The sequence below is a fragment of the Serinus canaria genome, chromosome W (genome assembly GCF_022539315.1).
Source record: "Serinus canaria isolate serCan28SL12 chromosome W, serCan2020, whole genome shotgun sequence".
In the NCBI taxonomy this organism is placed as follows: domain Eukaryota; kingdom Metazoa; phylum Chordata; class Aves; order Passeriformes; family Fringillidae; genus Serinus; species Serinus canaria.
In genome coordinates this window covers 8,786,370-8,801,988 of record NC_066342.1, presented here as the reverse complement: position 1 = coordinate 8,801,988, position 15,619 = coordinate 8,786,370, and the positions used below count along the sequence as shown (strand labels likewise).

Sequence of the window (15,619 nt, the reverse complement as noted above, 5' to 3'; positions counted from 1 at the left end):
GGGGGAGTGGCTAATAAGAAGCCAAAACAAAACTTTCACTCTTCAGAGCCAGTCTTGAAGGCACAGAACATAATATCCAGCATAAACAGCACACACGAATGGGGATACAAGCATCCGAACATCACCCTAGGACACTGTTCACATGGTTGTGGTACCTAACCCTGTATATAATCCCATATATGCACTATGTACTCCTCATGATGCTTTTCAGAGCAGGGAGAGGGATCAGGATTGCTTTGTTGCTGTACTGTTGATGCCTTGTGAAGGCTGACCTAGAACAGACTAGACATAGCTAAAGAGTAAAGTAGGTATTTATTAAGAGGTCTCAAATAGATCCACGCTGGGCAGCACAACCCAAAATGGCCCAAAAATGGATGACAGGTCATAGGGTCTCACACCTGTTATGAATACATATTATGTTGTTGGCTTTTTGCAAATATTAGAATGAATGTTATATGTATAATGTTAAAATAACTTTGCTTTTATTTCTGCTATTAACAAAAACTTAGACATAATAGTAGTGGTAGCTGATAGTTATGAGTGAACTGTCTGTTTGGTCAGGATAACATCCAGTGAACATGTAATGAGGACCCTGCTATTGATATGCCAACTATCAGCACTCATCGTCTGAAGAAAGTATGTACCAAGGCCCAAACTGGAAGTGATAAGGAGAAGGAGCCAAAACCACAGCCAAGAAACACGCATGCTCTAAAAAGGCAGACCCAAGGAGGGGCCATGTAAAATAGTTCCTGGAATATGTAAACTAGTTTATGGATATGCATAAGGGTCTGTGAATATGCAACAGGCTGATATAATGGAAAAGGTATTTAAGGGGTATCCCTGAAGGTGACTCTGTGCTCTTGGCTGAGTGCCAAGACACACAGGGCCATAATCTTTGCTTTACTGTCTGTCTCCTATTGTATTTTATTAAACTGTTTAAATTTTCATGGGAGAGTGAACATGTTTTTCACACACTTTTATAAGTTTTGGTCCATTAGCATATTGGAGCTAATTGTCCAATTACAGCTTCAGCCCATGAAGCCCCATCCTTCTTGTTTTCTCTCTTTGATCCACCATTGTTTATGCTCTTGGGCCTGAGATCTGGATCAGCTGTCCTTGGGTCCCCAGCTAGAGAAGGAATTGTTTTGTCTACCTATTATGTGGAGAGAGCTTACTATCCCCTAATATGAAGCCTAGACTTAAACACTAAAGCAGAATAGAATTTGAAAAATACAAAAGCTAAAACCTGAGGCATCACTGTGGGATATCAGTTTAGGACATACATCAAGGGCAATGAGGATAATTTTGGGATATATATTTAGTGTTGCGCACCTGCCCCAGCTTTGGGTGCTACCTATGGGAATTCATTAATAATGGTACCCAGTCTATAGGGATACAGGGGAGGATGATTTCCCCCATTTTTTACCCCCTTTTCTCCTTCAGGTTTGTTACAACAGATTTGAGATATTTTAATTTCTTTTGGATGTTAAGGAAAGCATGTTCTTATTGCTATGTCTACTCAGTACCAGTGATGCCTTAAGATTTTAGCCTTTATATTTTTCAAATCCTGTGCTGCATTAGTGCATAACTCTAAAGTCAATATAAAGTGTTAGTTAACTGTCTTCACATTTCGGTGAGACAAAACAATCCCTTTAGGCCTGAGATCCAAGGACACCCTACTGCCTCAGGCCCCCGAAAGTATTAACAAAAGTGAATTCTGGGGAAGCAAACGGGGAATATTACTTCATTACCTGAAGCAGTATTTGGAGGATTAACCCCTGATATGCAAATGGACCAAAATTATATCTGTCTGAAAAACTCGTGACTGTCATCCATCTTGGGTGTAGTGCCTCTCAGTGGTTTGACTGCCCAAGGTGTACCTTCTGAAGGCCTTTAATAAATACCTACTCTTATTCTCTTAATCTTGTCTAGCCTCTGTTCTAGGTAGGTTCTTTACCCAGCAGACATGAGTCTGTGTCTTCAGGTAGCCACTCCAAGGCATCACCAGCCAGACCATATTTAGAGTAATGAAAGAGAATTATAGGAAGGCCATTTCAGAGATTTTTGCCTAGGGTGGGAGAGTAATGAGTGGCATGGAATGTGGCAGAAAACAGGCTACTATTCAGAGGACTTTTCCAATGGTTTCAAAGGTCATCTCTGAAGAACCAGAGAACCCAGTTAGACTGGAAGAATATCTGAAAGGAAAACGCTGTGGGCAGTTCCAGAAAGGCAAAAATTACTTCATTTTGCTGGGCTCTGCCTGCTATTTACCAGACACTGCTCATTACTAGACAGCACCCTCAGGGGAAGGAGGAGAAAAGCAGAGCAACTGGCACTGTGGCCACTCAAACTGCAGCTGAACCAGAGGAACAACCCATGCTGGTAGCAGTCACCCCTATACAGAAGAAAAAATCCAAGACCAAATCAGGTCACTTAGTGAAGGATGAAGAGGAAGTGGGGTCCTCACAACAAGAGTAAAAGGCATGGGCAGAGATAGTAATTTGATCCCTGTCCCTCGGTGAGCTGTGAGATATGATTTCAGCCACCAGTAGGGTGAGCCCATGGTGACCTGACTGTTCCAATGCCCAGGATATGGAATTAGATGGTAGTGAAGCCATGCAGCTGGGATCCGTGTCCTGGGATGTGGGTATTGACCAGGGGATTGGGAAAAAGACAGAAACTCTCAGCCTCTGGAGATGACTCCTGTCAAGCATGAGGGAAAGGTATCTTTCATGGATGATCTATCAGTGCACTGAGATAAGTGGAACACCATGGAGCAAGGTATCCAGTACCTGAGAGAATTAGCTGCACTGGAGGTACTCTGTAAGGATTCAAGTAACAAGCAGTCCCCTATAGATCCAGATGAAGCCTAGGGCACGCAACCCATGTGGCAGAAGTTCCTATGGAGCACGCCATCGTCGTACACCAACTCATTGGCGGTGATGTCATGGAAAGAAGGAGAACAAAGAGTGGATAATTTGGTTGCTCAACTGGTAATATGAGGAAAGTCTCTCTTCCTCCCTGTGGGCCTGCATCTCAGCCACAGAAAGACTGTCCAAGGACCTCCAGCAATTTAAAGACGAAATGTCCTGTGCCCTGCCAGTACAGGCCAGAGTCTCTGCTATTAAGAGCAAGCATGCCCCTGCTCAAGAGAGAGAGGGAGCACACCATGAGGTAGGTAACCTGTGCTTTTACCTGCATGACCATGGAGAGGACATGAGGAAGTAGGATGGAAAACCCACCTCTGCCCTAGGAGCCATGGGTATGTGAGTTGAGAGGAAGAACAACCACCACGGGAAATTCTTCAAGGATAAATGCTGCTCCAGTTTCCAGTGGGCAGGTCCTCAGACAGAATGGAAGGTGCTGGTGCTGCTTCAAATACTCTTGAAGGGACCTGCAGTTCATCATATTTACAACAAGTGAGCAACAAGTACCATGACCAAAACTAGAGGGGCCAGCCAGGTGTAGGAAAGGGACAGTCAGATCTATGAGACTCTGTGGATCTGATGGCCTGGCACATCAGACCCACAGGAGTATAAGGCTTTTGTTTACACCAGTGCACAATGTACCCTGATGCCATCAAGATATAGTGGGACAAAATCCTTCTCTATTTCTGGAGTGTCAGGGAGATCCCAACGGCTGACTGTACTGGAAGCTGTACTGAGCCTGGCTGAGAATGAATGGCAAAAACACCTGTCCTGGTTTAGGGAAAGTTTGGGAGCAAACTTCCAAAGGGGTCCCTCTAGAAAACAGATGGAAGTGGCCCCTCCCCGTAACTGGTTCGGGAAAAGTTTTCCTTGGAGAAAAGTGGAAAAAACCTGTTTATTTAACAGTCAAAGTATTCCCAAGCATAAAAAATGAATAATAAAAAACAATAAAACTTCTCACTGTTCTGAAGAGATGGCAAATTCAGAAAGTCCTTTTTGTGGGGTGTAGCTCAGCTCACTTAGTCTCTTATCAGTCCCTCCAGTGCTGGAAAATGCCACGTCCTAGCCCCTGGTGGGCCACAGGTGCGAACTCCCTGTGTCTTTCTGGGTTTTCAGTCCAGAGCAGGGCCAATCAGTTCCAAGAAAAAGGAAAGGCACAGTCTGGGAAATTTCTCTGACTCAGCTAGCTAAAAAAACTAACTAAAAGCAAAGGTGAGCTCTCTCCTGCTGTCCGGGCTGCAGACATCATAGTCTGTGGGTAGGAGGAAAACTCAAGCTCTTATCTCTATGTTTTTGAATACAGCCACCTCAGACATTCTACCACCTCTCCTTCTCCCCTCCTTCACTCTCAGATCTAGTTTTAAAGGTGTTCTGGGTTGACTTTATGATGCTTTTATCCCCAGTCGTCTGCTCTGTTTATGCTGAGTAATAAGTTTTGCACCTTTAAGACCTGTTCCAGAAAATGAAGGAGGAAGAGAAGAAGCGTGCGGTTTGTTTCCAGACGCTGCACTCACTTCTCCACATTCCTGCTACTGGACTGTTGTAGTCTGCCGATGGACAGACAGAGGGACAGAGGTGTCCTTTGTTTTAGTTAATTTTACCTAACTGTTCCAAATTGCAAGGCAAGATGTATGCTATTACCATCTGTATGGCAGCTGTCTAGTGTCAAGTGGACAGTTTTCCTTATCTCTCTCTCTGAGTGATGACAATCACTTCTCCCTCAGGAGGGGATATCTGCTGATAACAGGTTATTGAATGTCACTGCATGACTGATAAGAACTACAGCATCCCATTGTGAGATGCTCCACCCAGAGGGAAGAGCCAAGCATTGCTACCCAGATATACTCCAGAGGTTCTGAAACACCAGCATGGCTTCTCCACTGGATTTCCCAGAGGAACAGCACCTGCCTCTTCTTCCACTGGCTCTTTGGAGGAAGAATACACCCTTTCCTACAGGACCCCTTGCTCCAACAGAACCACACCTGACACTTCAGGAGGACTGCAGCCACATTTCCAATTGGACTGCTACCAACACCCTGACCAACAGGGTGTCAGGTTGAGTTCTGACTCTGTCAGTGTTGTTCTAGTGTACTGCATTGTTTATTTTATCCTTTTATTTTTCTTCCCTATTAAAGAACTGTTATTTCCTGCTCTCATATTTTTTTTTGCCTGAGAGCCCCTTAATTTAAAATGTATAGCAATTCAGAGGGGTGGGGAGGGTTTACATTCTCCATTTTAGAGGAGGCTCCTGCCTTCCTTAGCAGACTCCTGTCTTTCCAAACCAAGACACTAGCTGAGGCAAAGAAGTTCCCTGGACTGTCGTTTTTTTTCCCTTTTCTTTGGACCTGTTTAAACCTGCTCTGGACTGAACACCCAGAAGAGCACCTGCAGCTCGCACTTGTGGCCCACCCGGCCAGGCCTGGGCCGCAGCATTTCCAGCACTGGAGGGACTGATAAGAGACAGAGTGAGCCAAGCTGCAACCCAGGGAGGGGACTTTTATGAGTTTGTCATCTCTTCTGGAGTAGCAAGAGGTTTTATTGTTTGATATTGTTTAGGTTTTATTGTTTAATAAACAGGTTTTTTTCCACTTTTCTCCAAGGAGGTATTTTCTCCCGAACCGGTTGGGGGGAGGGGCCAATAGAATTTGCTTTTCTAGAGGAACCCCTTTCGGGTTCTCTCCCAAATTTGTCCTGAACCAGGACAAAAACTTATTTCTGTGCTAAACAGATGAATGGGGATACAATTCAGCATCATAAAGTCACCCCAGGAAAACACCCCATCCTTGGCATAGATTACATCAGGAGAGGGTATTTTAAGGGCCTAAAAGGGCATTGTTGGGCTTTTGGGATAGCTGCTGTGAAGAGGAAATTAGGCAGCTGAATACCTTGCCTGAACTCTCGGAGGATCAAAGAACAGGTAGTGATCACTTGTAATACATTGATGACATCATCATATGGGGCAACACAGCAGAAGATGTTTTTGAGAAAGGGGAGAAGATAATCCATACTCCTCTGAAGGCCAGTTTTGCCATAAAGCAAAGTTGGGTCAAGGGATCTGCCCAGGAAATTCAGTTTTTAGGAGTAAAATAGCAAGATGGAACAGTACAATGGACTGGTAAAAACCATATTGAAAGCAATAGGTGGTGGGACCTTCAAACACTGGGATCTACATTTAGCGAAGGCCACCTGGTTGATTAACACAAGACGGTATATCAATCAAGCTGGCCTTGCCCAATCAAAACATCCACGTGCCTATGAGGAATGTGTTAGGGAAGAGTTTGGATTAGTCCTGCCTCAAGGAAAGGCAAGCCCATTCATGGCATTGTTTTTGCTCAAGGACTCGAGTTCACTTGTGGGTAATGCAGAGGGATGGGGAAACAATGTGTACCTCAATGAGATTTGATTTTTGGGTGAGAACAGCCTGTTATGTTGAACTGTATAATATTGGTTGCTGAATGACACTGCCACTGTATGTCATAACTCGAATGGACTGCTCCAGATACACAAGTCGTGAGCTCCTGATGCAGCAACCAGCTGATAGCACACCAGCCCTCCTTCCCTGCAAGACATCTAGGACAGACAGAACGCACATTCTTGGACTAAATTAACTGAACAGACATCTTGGAAGGACAGCCATTGTCTAAGGGAATGATACCCATGCTTGTGTGTGTATATATACATATAGAAATATATATAATTTGGAAGTTGCAGGATCTGGACATGACATAGATGATATAGAATAAGGGGAAAATAATGTTCTAGTTCCAGCCAGGACAAGGTTAATTTTTGCAGCAGCCAGGAGGGGCATAGCCGGACCCTGAGGTTATTAGATACCACCTCACACCATGAATGGGAGGGATGGAAGGCAGTGGCATTTTTCTCTCTATTAGTATTGTTGTTGTTACTGTTAATTTTCTTATTTTATTGCTGTTTCTAGTAAATTGTTCACTTCACAACCTGTGATCTTTTTGTGCCTCCAATTCTCCTCTCCATCCCACCACAGGAGGAGGGAGCAAGCAGCACACGGTCTGAGATGTTTCAGTGGGAATAATAAATTGGGGAATACCATTCCTAAATGACAAGAACCGGTCTTTCAAAAAAGTGACAAATAATTCTCTACAGAGGACTTGTTAACATGACTAGTTGCCTCAAGAGACAGCCATTTGACACTTGCTGTTCAAATTCAATAGATGATGGTAATGTTTTTTCTGTTGTATAAATCTAAGTTTTTAACAGAAGTTGAGCTTCAATGCCTTTTCTGCTTAGCATTTTGAATAACTTATGGTCACAAAAATCCCAAACAAACCACATGAGAGATAAGGCAGAGATCTCACTGAAGCAGCTATATCATTAAGAACTGACAAAGCCTTCATCAAACATTTGTGTATGGGCATTTTGTTACCACATTAATGACAAATTAGAAGGGATTTAGATAATGGATTTAGATAATAGCTACAAGACACTGGAAAAGGTATAAAAGAAGCCTTAACCTATCAAGCTTAACACATCACTGAAAGGCATTCAGCTATGGTGGCGCAAGTATTGGCAGAGTTAATATTCTGCAAGAGAAGTAATTGGGAGCACAGAGATGAAAATCAGTTTTCGTCAATATATTCTAACATGCCCATTCTTTTTATAAAAGTGAGTGCTTTCACCGATAGTTATTCTAGCCAAGATCAGCAAACATTTGCACACCAGTGTAGCTTATACCCATGAATTAGAGGGTTACACAAGCAGACTTTATGGAAGACCAAATGCATATTTACAGAATGCATTTTAAGTCAAAGCTGCTCCATTGCATGGCTTTTGTTTTGACAAGGCCAAAGAGGGTGCTGCAAAAGAGAATATTATTCACAGCCTTTGCCTAGGTCTGACAGCAAAAGATTTCTAGCTGTAGAGATGCCTAAAGATTAATTTAAAACCAAGCATTTTTGCACAATGTCTATCACATGAGAATTGACCCAAGTGGCACAATTGACTAAACACTGATCCTTACACTGTTCCAATACTCTGACAAAGAGTTTTGCATGTTAACACTTCCAAATATTTTGCTACAATGAATATGAAAACATATGCCATAAATACTTTAACTATGATACATATCTTAACTTGGGGAAGAGTCACATAGCTATTGCAAACATGTCCCTACTGCTATCAACTTAAGTTTCCTCTCCCAAACGAAAACCCTTTACCCAAATTTCTCAATTACTTGTATCATCTAAAGAAAACAAAGCAGCCTAATGGAAATTCATCATGCCATATTTTAGTACTAAAACCTTAAGAAGACACAGTCTGCTTGCCAGGCAGTCTTCTCTGGGATTAACAAATAATACAGTATCTGAAAGTGTCACCCACTTAAGACAGCCCTTTGACATTCCCCTTGTTTTCCATGTGATGGCCTCACTTAAAAAAATCCCAAACATCCAGAAAGTCTGAAAGTCACATTTCTTCAAGTCAAGCAAGATTCAAAAATATCATACATGTATCCTAATTTGGTAGCTTTATCATTTTTCTCCTATTTGTAGGACACTTAGGGCAGATACTTACACATTTAAAATATTTCAGAAAACGTGGAGCTAGGCAATCAATTTGGCTTATCTTGGCTACTAGTGCTTCAGGTGAAGGTGCACAGTGCCAAATTACTATTAAACTGATCTGGTGACATGAGACATTCAGTCACTACCACAGCAGCTTAGTAATTGCAATTCTTCTAACTCAAAATGCTGGATAAAACACTAAAGTTTTAAAAAATGAAGTAGCACTCTGGAAACAGTAAGCTAATTTTGCGTACATGCATGTATATGCACACATCTGATGACACACAGCCCAAATTATAAGAGGACATGCTATATTATGAGTCACATGACCTCTAGTCCAGCCACACTGCAGTTCATCTGTAACTGTTATGTTTCCAACTAACTCAGATACACTTCAGTTCAAGATAATATCTCAGCTCTTGAGCCTATACTACATATTACTATGACTATCTGATGATGGCCATAAACTACACAGACAAGCTGGATGTCAAAGAACAGAATAAAGTTCTGCAAGCATTTTTTTCTGGCATTTCCTACCCTCTAGATATAAAGTTAGCATCATGGATCACAATTAAAGTGTTATTAAAAAGAAAACAGTGTGACTATATCACTATGTAAAATAACAGGCAGTGTAAACATGACTTCAGAAACAGCAAGGTAAAAACATGGTTGAGCTTTTGAGAAGTTAGAGATGTGGTCCCACACTCAGACACTGGTAGAACATCACCGCAATAGCAGAGATCTTAAAGATTTACCAGGCAAACAAAATATTAAGAACACCCTTCTAACACTACAGAGTCAAAAGCTTCCATTAATTTCCATAATATAAACCAGATCTAAAGCTATGCACATGCTTTTAGTTATTATCTTTTACACAGACTTGCAAGAAATCTCAAGAGGCACAATTCTTCACATTGCTGTCCATGAAAACGTCATGTTTTATTTTACCTTATTCAAGGATCACTCTGTGCAGACTCATGGAAATAGAGCCAAAAAATGAATTATGCAAACTGACAGTGCTCAATCTTTCCAAAGGGAAAGCTTTCTATTTTTATCCTCATGGCTGAGGCAGAGTCTCCTCTTGCCATACAACAGGACCTAAGTGTACACAATTTTCTATTCTCAGGCAGTATTAGAAGTGGAAACCGTTCTCTGTGCTTCTTAGCATATGCAATATCCCTACTTGGATCAGAGGAATCCTAGGGGAAGGGCTGGAAGCTGGTTACCATCATTATCTTGCCTGTTGCCTCCTGAAGCCAGGCCGATGTCCAAAAGAGTCTACAGTCTGGGAGGTTCTGTGGGTCCCACAGACCAAACCATCCAAAAACCTACATGCAACAGCAGAGTGAGGGTCAGTCAGGTATTCCCCAGGCCCAAGAGTTAGAGTGTGGTGGTGTTCACAGGGGTCCCAGGAAGAGGGAAGAGACGAGGATCTGACTCCGTGTTTCAGAAGGCTTGATTTATTATTTTATGATAATATATTATATTAAAACTGTACTAAAATAGAAGAAAGGATTTCATCAGAAGGCTAGCAAAGAAAAGGAAAGCAGAGAATGGAATCAATAACAAAAGCTCGTAACTCTCTGAGAGTCTGAGCCAGCTGACTGTGATTGGCTATTAATTAGAAACAACCAACATGGACCAATCAAGGATGCACCTGTTGCATTCCACAGCAGCAGATAATTATTGTTTACATTTTGTTCCTGAGGCCTCAGCTTCTCAGGAGAAAAAATCCTAAGGAAAGAATTTTTCATAAAACATGTCTGTGACATTAGAGATCATAAAGTATGCTTATGATCCATCAACCAACATCAGCTCTTTCTTACCTTCCTGCCTACAGACAGCTTCATATCTTTCACTTTGGAGATAGCCAACAATAGGTGATCCTATCCTACAGATAGGTGGGTTGCTTACTAACATCAACAATACCTAAAGAAAACAAAAATAGAAGCTTAATTACACTGAGAGAGAAGCTTTGTAGCACCTTGCAATGCAGAGGCCTGCAAAAGGCAGCTTTTATGCTCAGAGTACCACACATTTGTTCTTTGGCACCAAGAAATATTTTTGTGGAGTTGTGTTCTACTAGTTACAACTTCTATTTGCTTAATTTTAAGCTCTCTAGAAAGCCTCTTATAAGACCAAAACTTTTAAGCATGGTGCTCATACTTGCCATCAGTTACCTGTAAGTTCCATATCAATTCACTGCTCTGAAAAAAAATTATTCTCACATATTGCAAGTCGCTTTGAAATCAAAACAAATCACCTGGAAGAAACTGAGATCCAATAATACAGAAATCTAAGTAGCACACAGTTAACAAGTTACAAAAAGCAGGAAAAGCAATGCTTTAACAAGTATTTAGCCCCCCAATTACTTGAAAAAACTAAGCTAATGCTTAGGTTCCTCCCTCCCCCATTTATTTCAAGATTTGCTCCTTCATATAGCAAAAATACCTTATGAAATAAATTGTCCTAAGAACTACCAAACTCTAACAGTGCAGTTCATTCTTCTTATTTCCTTGACACAGCAAACTTGGTCAAACTGTGCTTCTGGGCAGCACGACACATCTAATAATGAAGTTTCTATTTATATAATTTCTCACTTGCACCTTCTCTGAAATATTGGCTTCCAGCACAAGAATGGGAGGTCACCAGTGTATGAAATAACTGAACTCCTTCCTTGAGGGTGGTGATCTGGAACCTGAGCAAAGGGTTGCCCAAAACATTATTCCCAATCATAATGAATAGCTACATAAAGTGACTAGATAAGGCAAAGATTAACAGGGATAAGGACAGCCATTCAGAAACATCTGGGCTTGTGACAACCTTCACTGCAGATTTACACTTTTAGCTGATTGCATGAAGGGGACTTGCAGTTCATGACTGTTCCTATCCTTCACTGATACAAGCTGTTCTCTACTAAGTGGTTGCTTCTGAAGACTGCTGCCCTTTCCATCAAGCTAGGAGGTCCTAAACTATGAAGTACTGCAGTAAACCTGAACATGCTATATTTATAAAATATGCTTAGATGTTGTGCTTGAATTTTTAACAAGTCCCCAGCCTTTACTGCAGACAGCACTAAGATACTGATAATCTACCATTTAAACAAATATACAGGGGGACAGGTTTTCTGCTTCAATTTATCAAATACTGGTTACAGGATTAGCAACTGAAAGCAGAATCTGTTGATATGTTGAACCAGCCTTTAACAACAGTAGCTCCTGTCAAAAAGGTACAAAGCAAACACTTCCCTCATTTCAGTTTCTTCAGCTAGTTCAACAACCCAGAGATAAAAATCATATTTATTCAAGAAAAAACAACCTGTCAAAAGGTCCAAGTGTTTCATGAGCACAAATCAAGCATTTGTATTCCCAACCAACTAGCACCAACACCTTATTAAGGTCACATTAAATACAGGCTTTTCTCAAAATATTTATACTTTAGCTTAACTAAAAGCCTTTGTACTTCCCTTCCAGTTCCTACCCTCAAACCACACCTCAAGTGGAAGAAATTTCCCAAATTCTCATTGTCACAAAGTTTAAAAAAAGTTACAGATTGCATATTTCTAATCCTGTTTACCTAATCTTAGGAAACTAAAAAGACAAAACAAGATGAAGCTAAATATTTCATCAAGTCAAGAAATCTGAAAAACAAATCAGATGCTGATCTAAACTAGTGCTCGCCTTGCATATACTATGAATATATCATAGAAGTCACCCCAGAAGATGAATATCCAACTTTATTTTATTTCTAAATGATTCAGCAAGCCAAGTCTAACACATCTAAAAGTTTGCCTGAAGACCCAATACAAAGTAAGTCAACAACATCACTTCTCGGAACCACAGGACTCCTCCCTAGTGACAGAACAAGGGTCTAAAAATCACTTTTCAGAATCTAAGATGAATAACCAAAGACCAAACACTACCAAAAAAACCCCACCATACGCAGCTCCTCATGGAGGGAAGGTGAGACAGAAACAACATATGTGAGACTTCAGTCATGATGCTTGAAGAGAATTCCTCTCCTGTGGAGGGGTAGAGGCATCACGAGACCTTCATCTCACACTCTCAAAATAAGTATCACAGGACTGGTCAGAAGGATTTACAAAAAAGGTACAACATTTCAAGGACATAAAAAAACAAAAAAGATATCACATTCATAATATTGAGGTAAGGCAACTAGCAACCTTGCCTAAAGTCTACACTTGTTAATGCACATCCCCAGATTATTTCATAGATTGTTCTAACTTCTTTCTAAGAACAATTACATACATATAGTTCCCAAGCAAAAATATTTTGATCCATTGTGATTTCTTTGGAAAAAAATGGATGAGTAATGTAAGTGCAGGAAGAGGCTGTCAAACCATTCAGATGTAAAAATGGCCCAATTACCAACCCAAAACTAGAGCAACTTCCAGAATAAGCAATAACAGAGGCGAGTCTAAGAATATACCTATCACACCTACAGGAGCATGTCCACCAACTCATTACAAAAAGCAAGCCTTGTGCCAAAGCCTTCCCTTCCTTCTAAATAATGAAGCCAAATGGAACACAAATCTATTATTCCATATGATACAAGTTAATTCTGGGTTTGTGTAACAAAGCTCTTAAACCTTGACCCAGCATTGTGGTTTAAGCCCATCTGGAAATAAAGCACCATGCAGTCCCTTGCTCAAACCCCCCCCATCCCACTGTGGCGGAATGAGGAGGAGAATCAAAGTAAAACTTGTAGGTTGAGATAAGAACAGTTTAATAATTGAAAAGAAAGTCAAATACAGCAATCATGGTAAATTATGATAAGAACGATAATAAAAAGGGAAAAAATAAGTGATGCACAATACAGTTGCTTACCACCTGCTGACTGATGCCAGACACCCCCCCTTCCTGAACCCACATTGGCCATCCTTCTGGGTAATTCCCCACAGTTTATATACTGGTCATGACATTCTAAGGTATGGAATATTCCTTTGGCCAGTTTGGGTCACCTGTCCCAGCTGTGCTCCCTCCCAGTTTCTTTTGTGAACCTCCTTACTGGCAGAGCATAAGACAAGGAAAAAAAAAGTCCTTGACTTAAGATAAACACAACTTTGCAAAAAACCCTAACACGCTGGTATCTTTTTAACACCATTCTCATTCTGAATCCAAAAGACAGCACTGTAACAGTTACTGAGAAGAAATTAACTCCATCCCAGTTGAATCCAGGACACCCAGAGAGGCCAAGATGCATGCTAGCCAAGCAAAGAAATTATCCCAAAATTTATTTTGGTTTGACAGAACTCAAAGGGCATGAAATGAGAGACACAGGAGCCACTACTAAAACAATAACTCCTGGGAGAAGGGAGCTGAAGGGGACATTATTTTGCTAGACATCAAGTGGAAAGGGGTTTGCCCGATGGAACAGATCTTCTGCAGGCACTATGGCTTTTCAACTGCTTTCTTTAAGAAAAATCATGGAATTCCTCCTCCAACTGTTTTGAGAATTTAAGTTCCCCCCCTTTTCTGGGGCAGCAGTGCCAGATTTCTTGCTCACTGTATTTACAAGAGAACCACAAATGCATTTTCGGATTAACAGGAAGACTCAGAGACAAATGCTTTTAATTTATCTACCTTCACCAATTCCGTGTTGCTGTAACCCTTTGAAGGCTGCCCTCTAGAAATTTGGAGGAAGAAAAGGAAACCAGAGGGGGGAAAAAAATAATGAAAAACAGTCATGAAGTCCACGGGGTTTTGAAAAAAAAACAACCTCACAGCTTTTATCTTGAGTTTGTCATCCTACACAGGATGCTGCTACATGACAGAGCTATCAAGGGAAGCCCCTCTGAAATAAACACACACAGACTAGAGCCAAGAGAACAAACTCAGGGTTGAAAGGGAAGAATTTGCTCTCTGCCATGAGGTACCTGCGTTTCTTAGGGGTTAAAACTGAGAAATAAAAGAACAGAAGACAGCTATAACACGGCCTCCTCTTCCCAGAGGACATCCTAAGAGAAGAGGCCCTGCAGGCCCCCAGCCAGCATGCCCTGAAGATCGTCCCCGCGCCGCTGGCAGCGGGCGGGGAAGGGCAGCTCACAGGGCACTATCTACGGGAGCCGAGCCCTGCTTTCCCTCCTCCCGTAGGCCCCGGCCCCCTCCCGCGGAGGGTGGAGGAGCTGACAGTGACCGCAAGCCCGCCGCGGCCCCTCCGAACCCGACAAAGAGGCCCAGCAGGCGGCGAGGGAAATGGTGCAGGCCCCAGCGGCAGCTCGCCGGGACATCCGCGGCAGCGGGAGGCCCGGTCCGCCGGCGGAGCGGGGAAAAGCCGTACCTTGAAGTAACCGCCCTCGTAGAGGGTGTTGGGGGGCCCGAAGATCGCCACCTCCCAGTTGTAGAGGTCGGACTCGTCGACCAGGGTGATGCGGAAGCCCTCCACCGGCTCCTCCTGCAGCGACTTCAGCTCCAGCATCAGCGCTTTCTGTGAGCTGCTCATCTGCTGCTGGGCCATGGTGCGGCGCGGCCCCCGCCGCCCAGGCTGCTGCTGCCGCTGCCCCGCCGCCGTCGCGCTGCCCGACAGGCCCCCCACCCCGCGCTGACAGCCGTCCCCGCCACCACTTCCTTTTGTGACGGCGCCCGCTCGCATCTGACCTCAGCGCGGCGCGCTGCGCCGCACCACGCTACACCCCGCCGCACGGCAAGCCCCGCCCCGCCTTTACCGGCGCACTTAAAGGGGCAGCGCTCTCCGCCATACCGTTTGTAGAATGCATGGGTGTGTGGTTCCTGGCGTTGCATCAGCCCTTACGGGGCAGGTCCACATGTCGTGTAAAGCGGAAGAAAAGTTGGGTGGAGAGCTATGAGTGGGATGGAGGGGGTGGTTTTCTGTGAGGGTCATGGGTGGGGCACGGCCAGTCCGTGCTGCTGCACTGATAGACATTCATGGTCAAAAAAGAGCAGCTGTTGTACAAAGGATGGGTTTTGAGGAGCGACCTTGCATGACCCATGGTCCCCTAAAAATCCTGCAGCAACCCCCAAGCAGCAGTGTGTCAGGAAAATTAATCCATAAACACCAGAGGTTTATGTCCAAAAAGGAGACAGAGAAGTCCTGTAACTTTATTTGAATAAAGGGAGAGGCCATGGGGCATTTCCCCTGGGGTCTCTCAAAATTTTTAGGGGACGAAGCCTCCTT

General features: G+C 42.9%; 1 protein-coding gene across 1 annotated transcript in view; it reads right to left on the bottom strand.

Annotated features, from left to right (window-relative positions):
• Positions 1–15,091, bottom strand: part of LOC103822078 (ubiquitin-conjugating enzyme E2 R2) — a 123,408-nt gene extending 108,317 nt beyond the window's left edge. The window contains exon 1 of the mRNA XM_050986445.1: positions 14,765–15,091. Within this exon, the coding sequence (XP_050842402.1) occupies positions 14,765–15,076 (312 nt within the window). The 5' untranslated portion in view covers positions 15,077–15,091. The remainder of the gene's footprint in view (positions 1–14,764) is intronic.
• Positions 15,092–15,619: the final 528 nt, after the last annotated feature.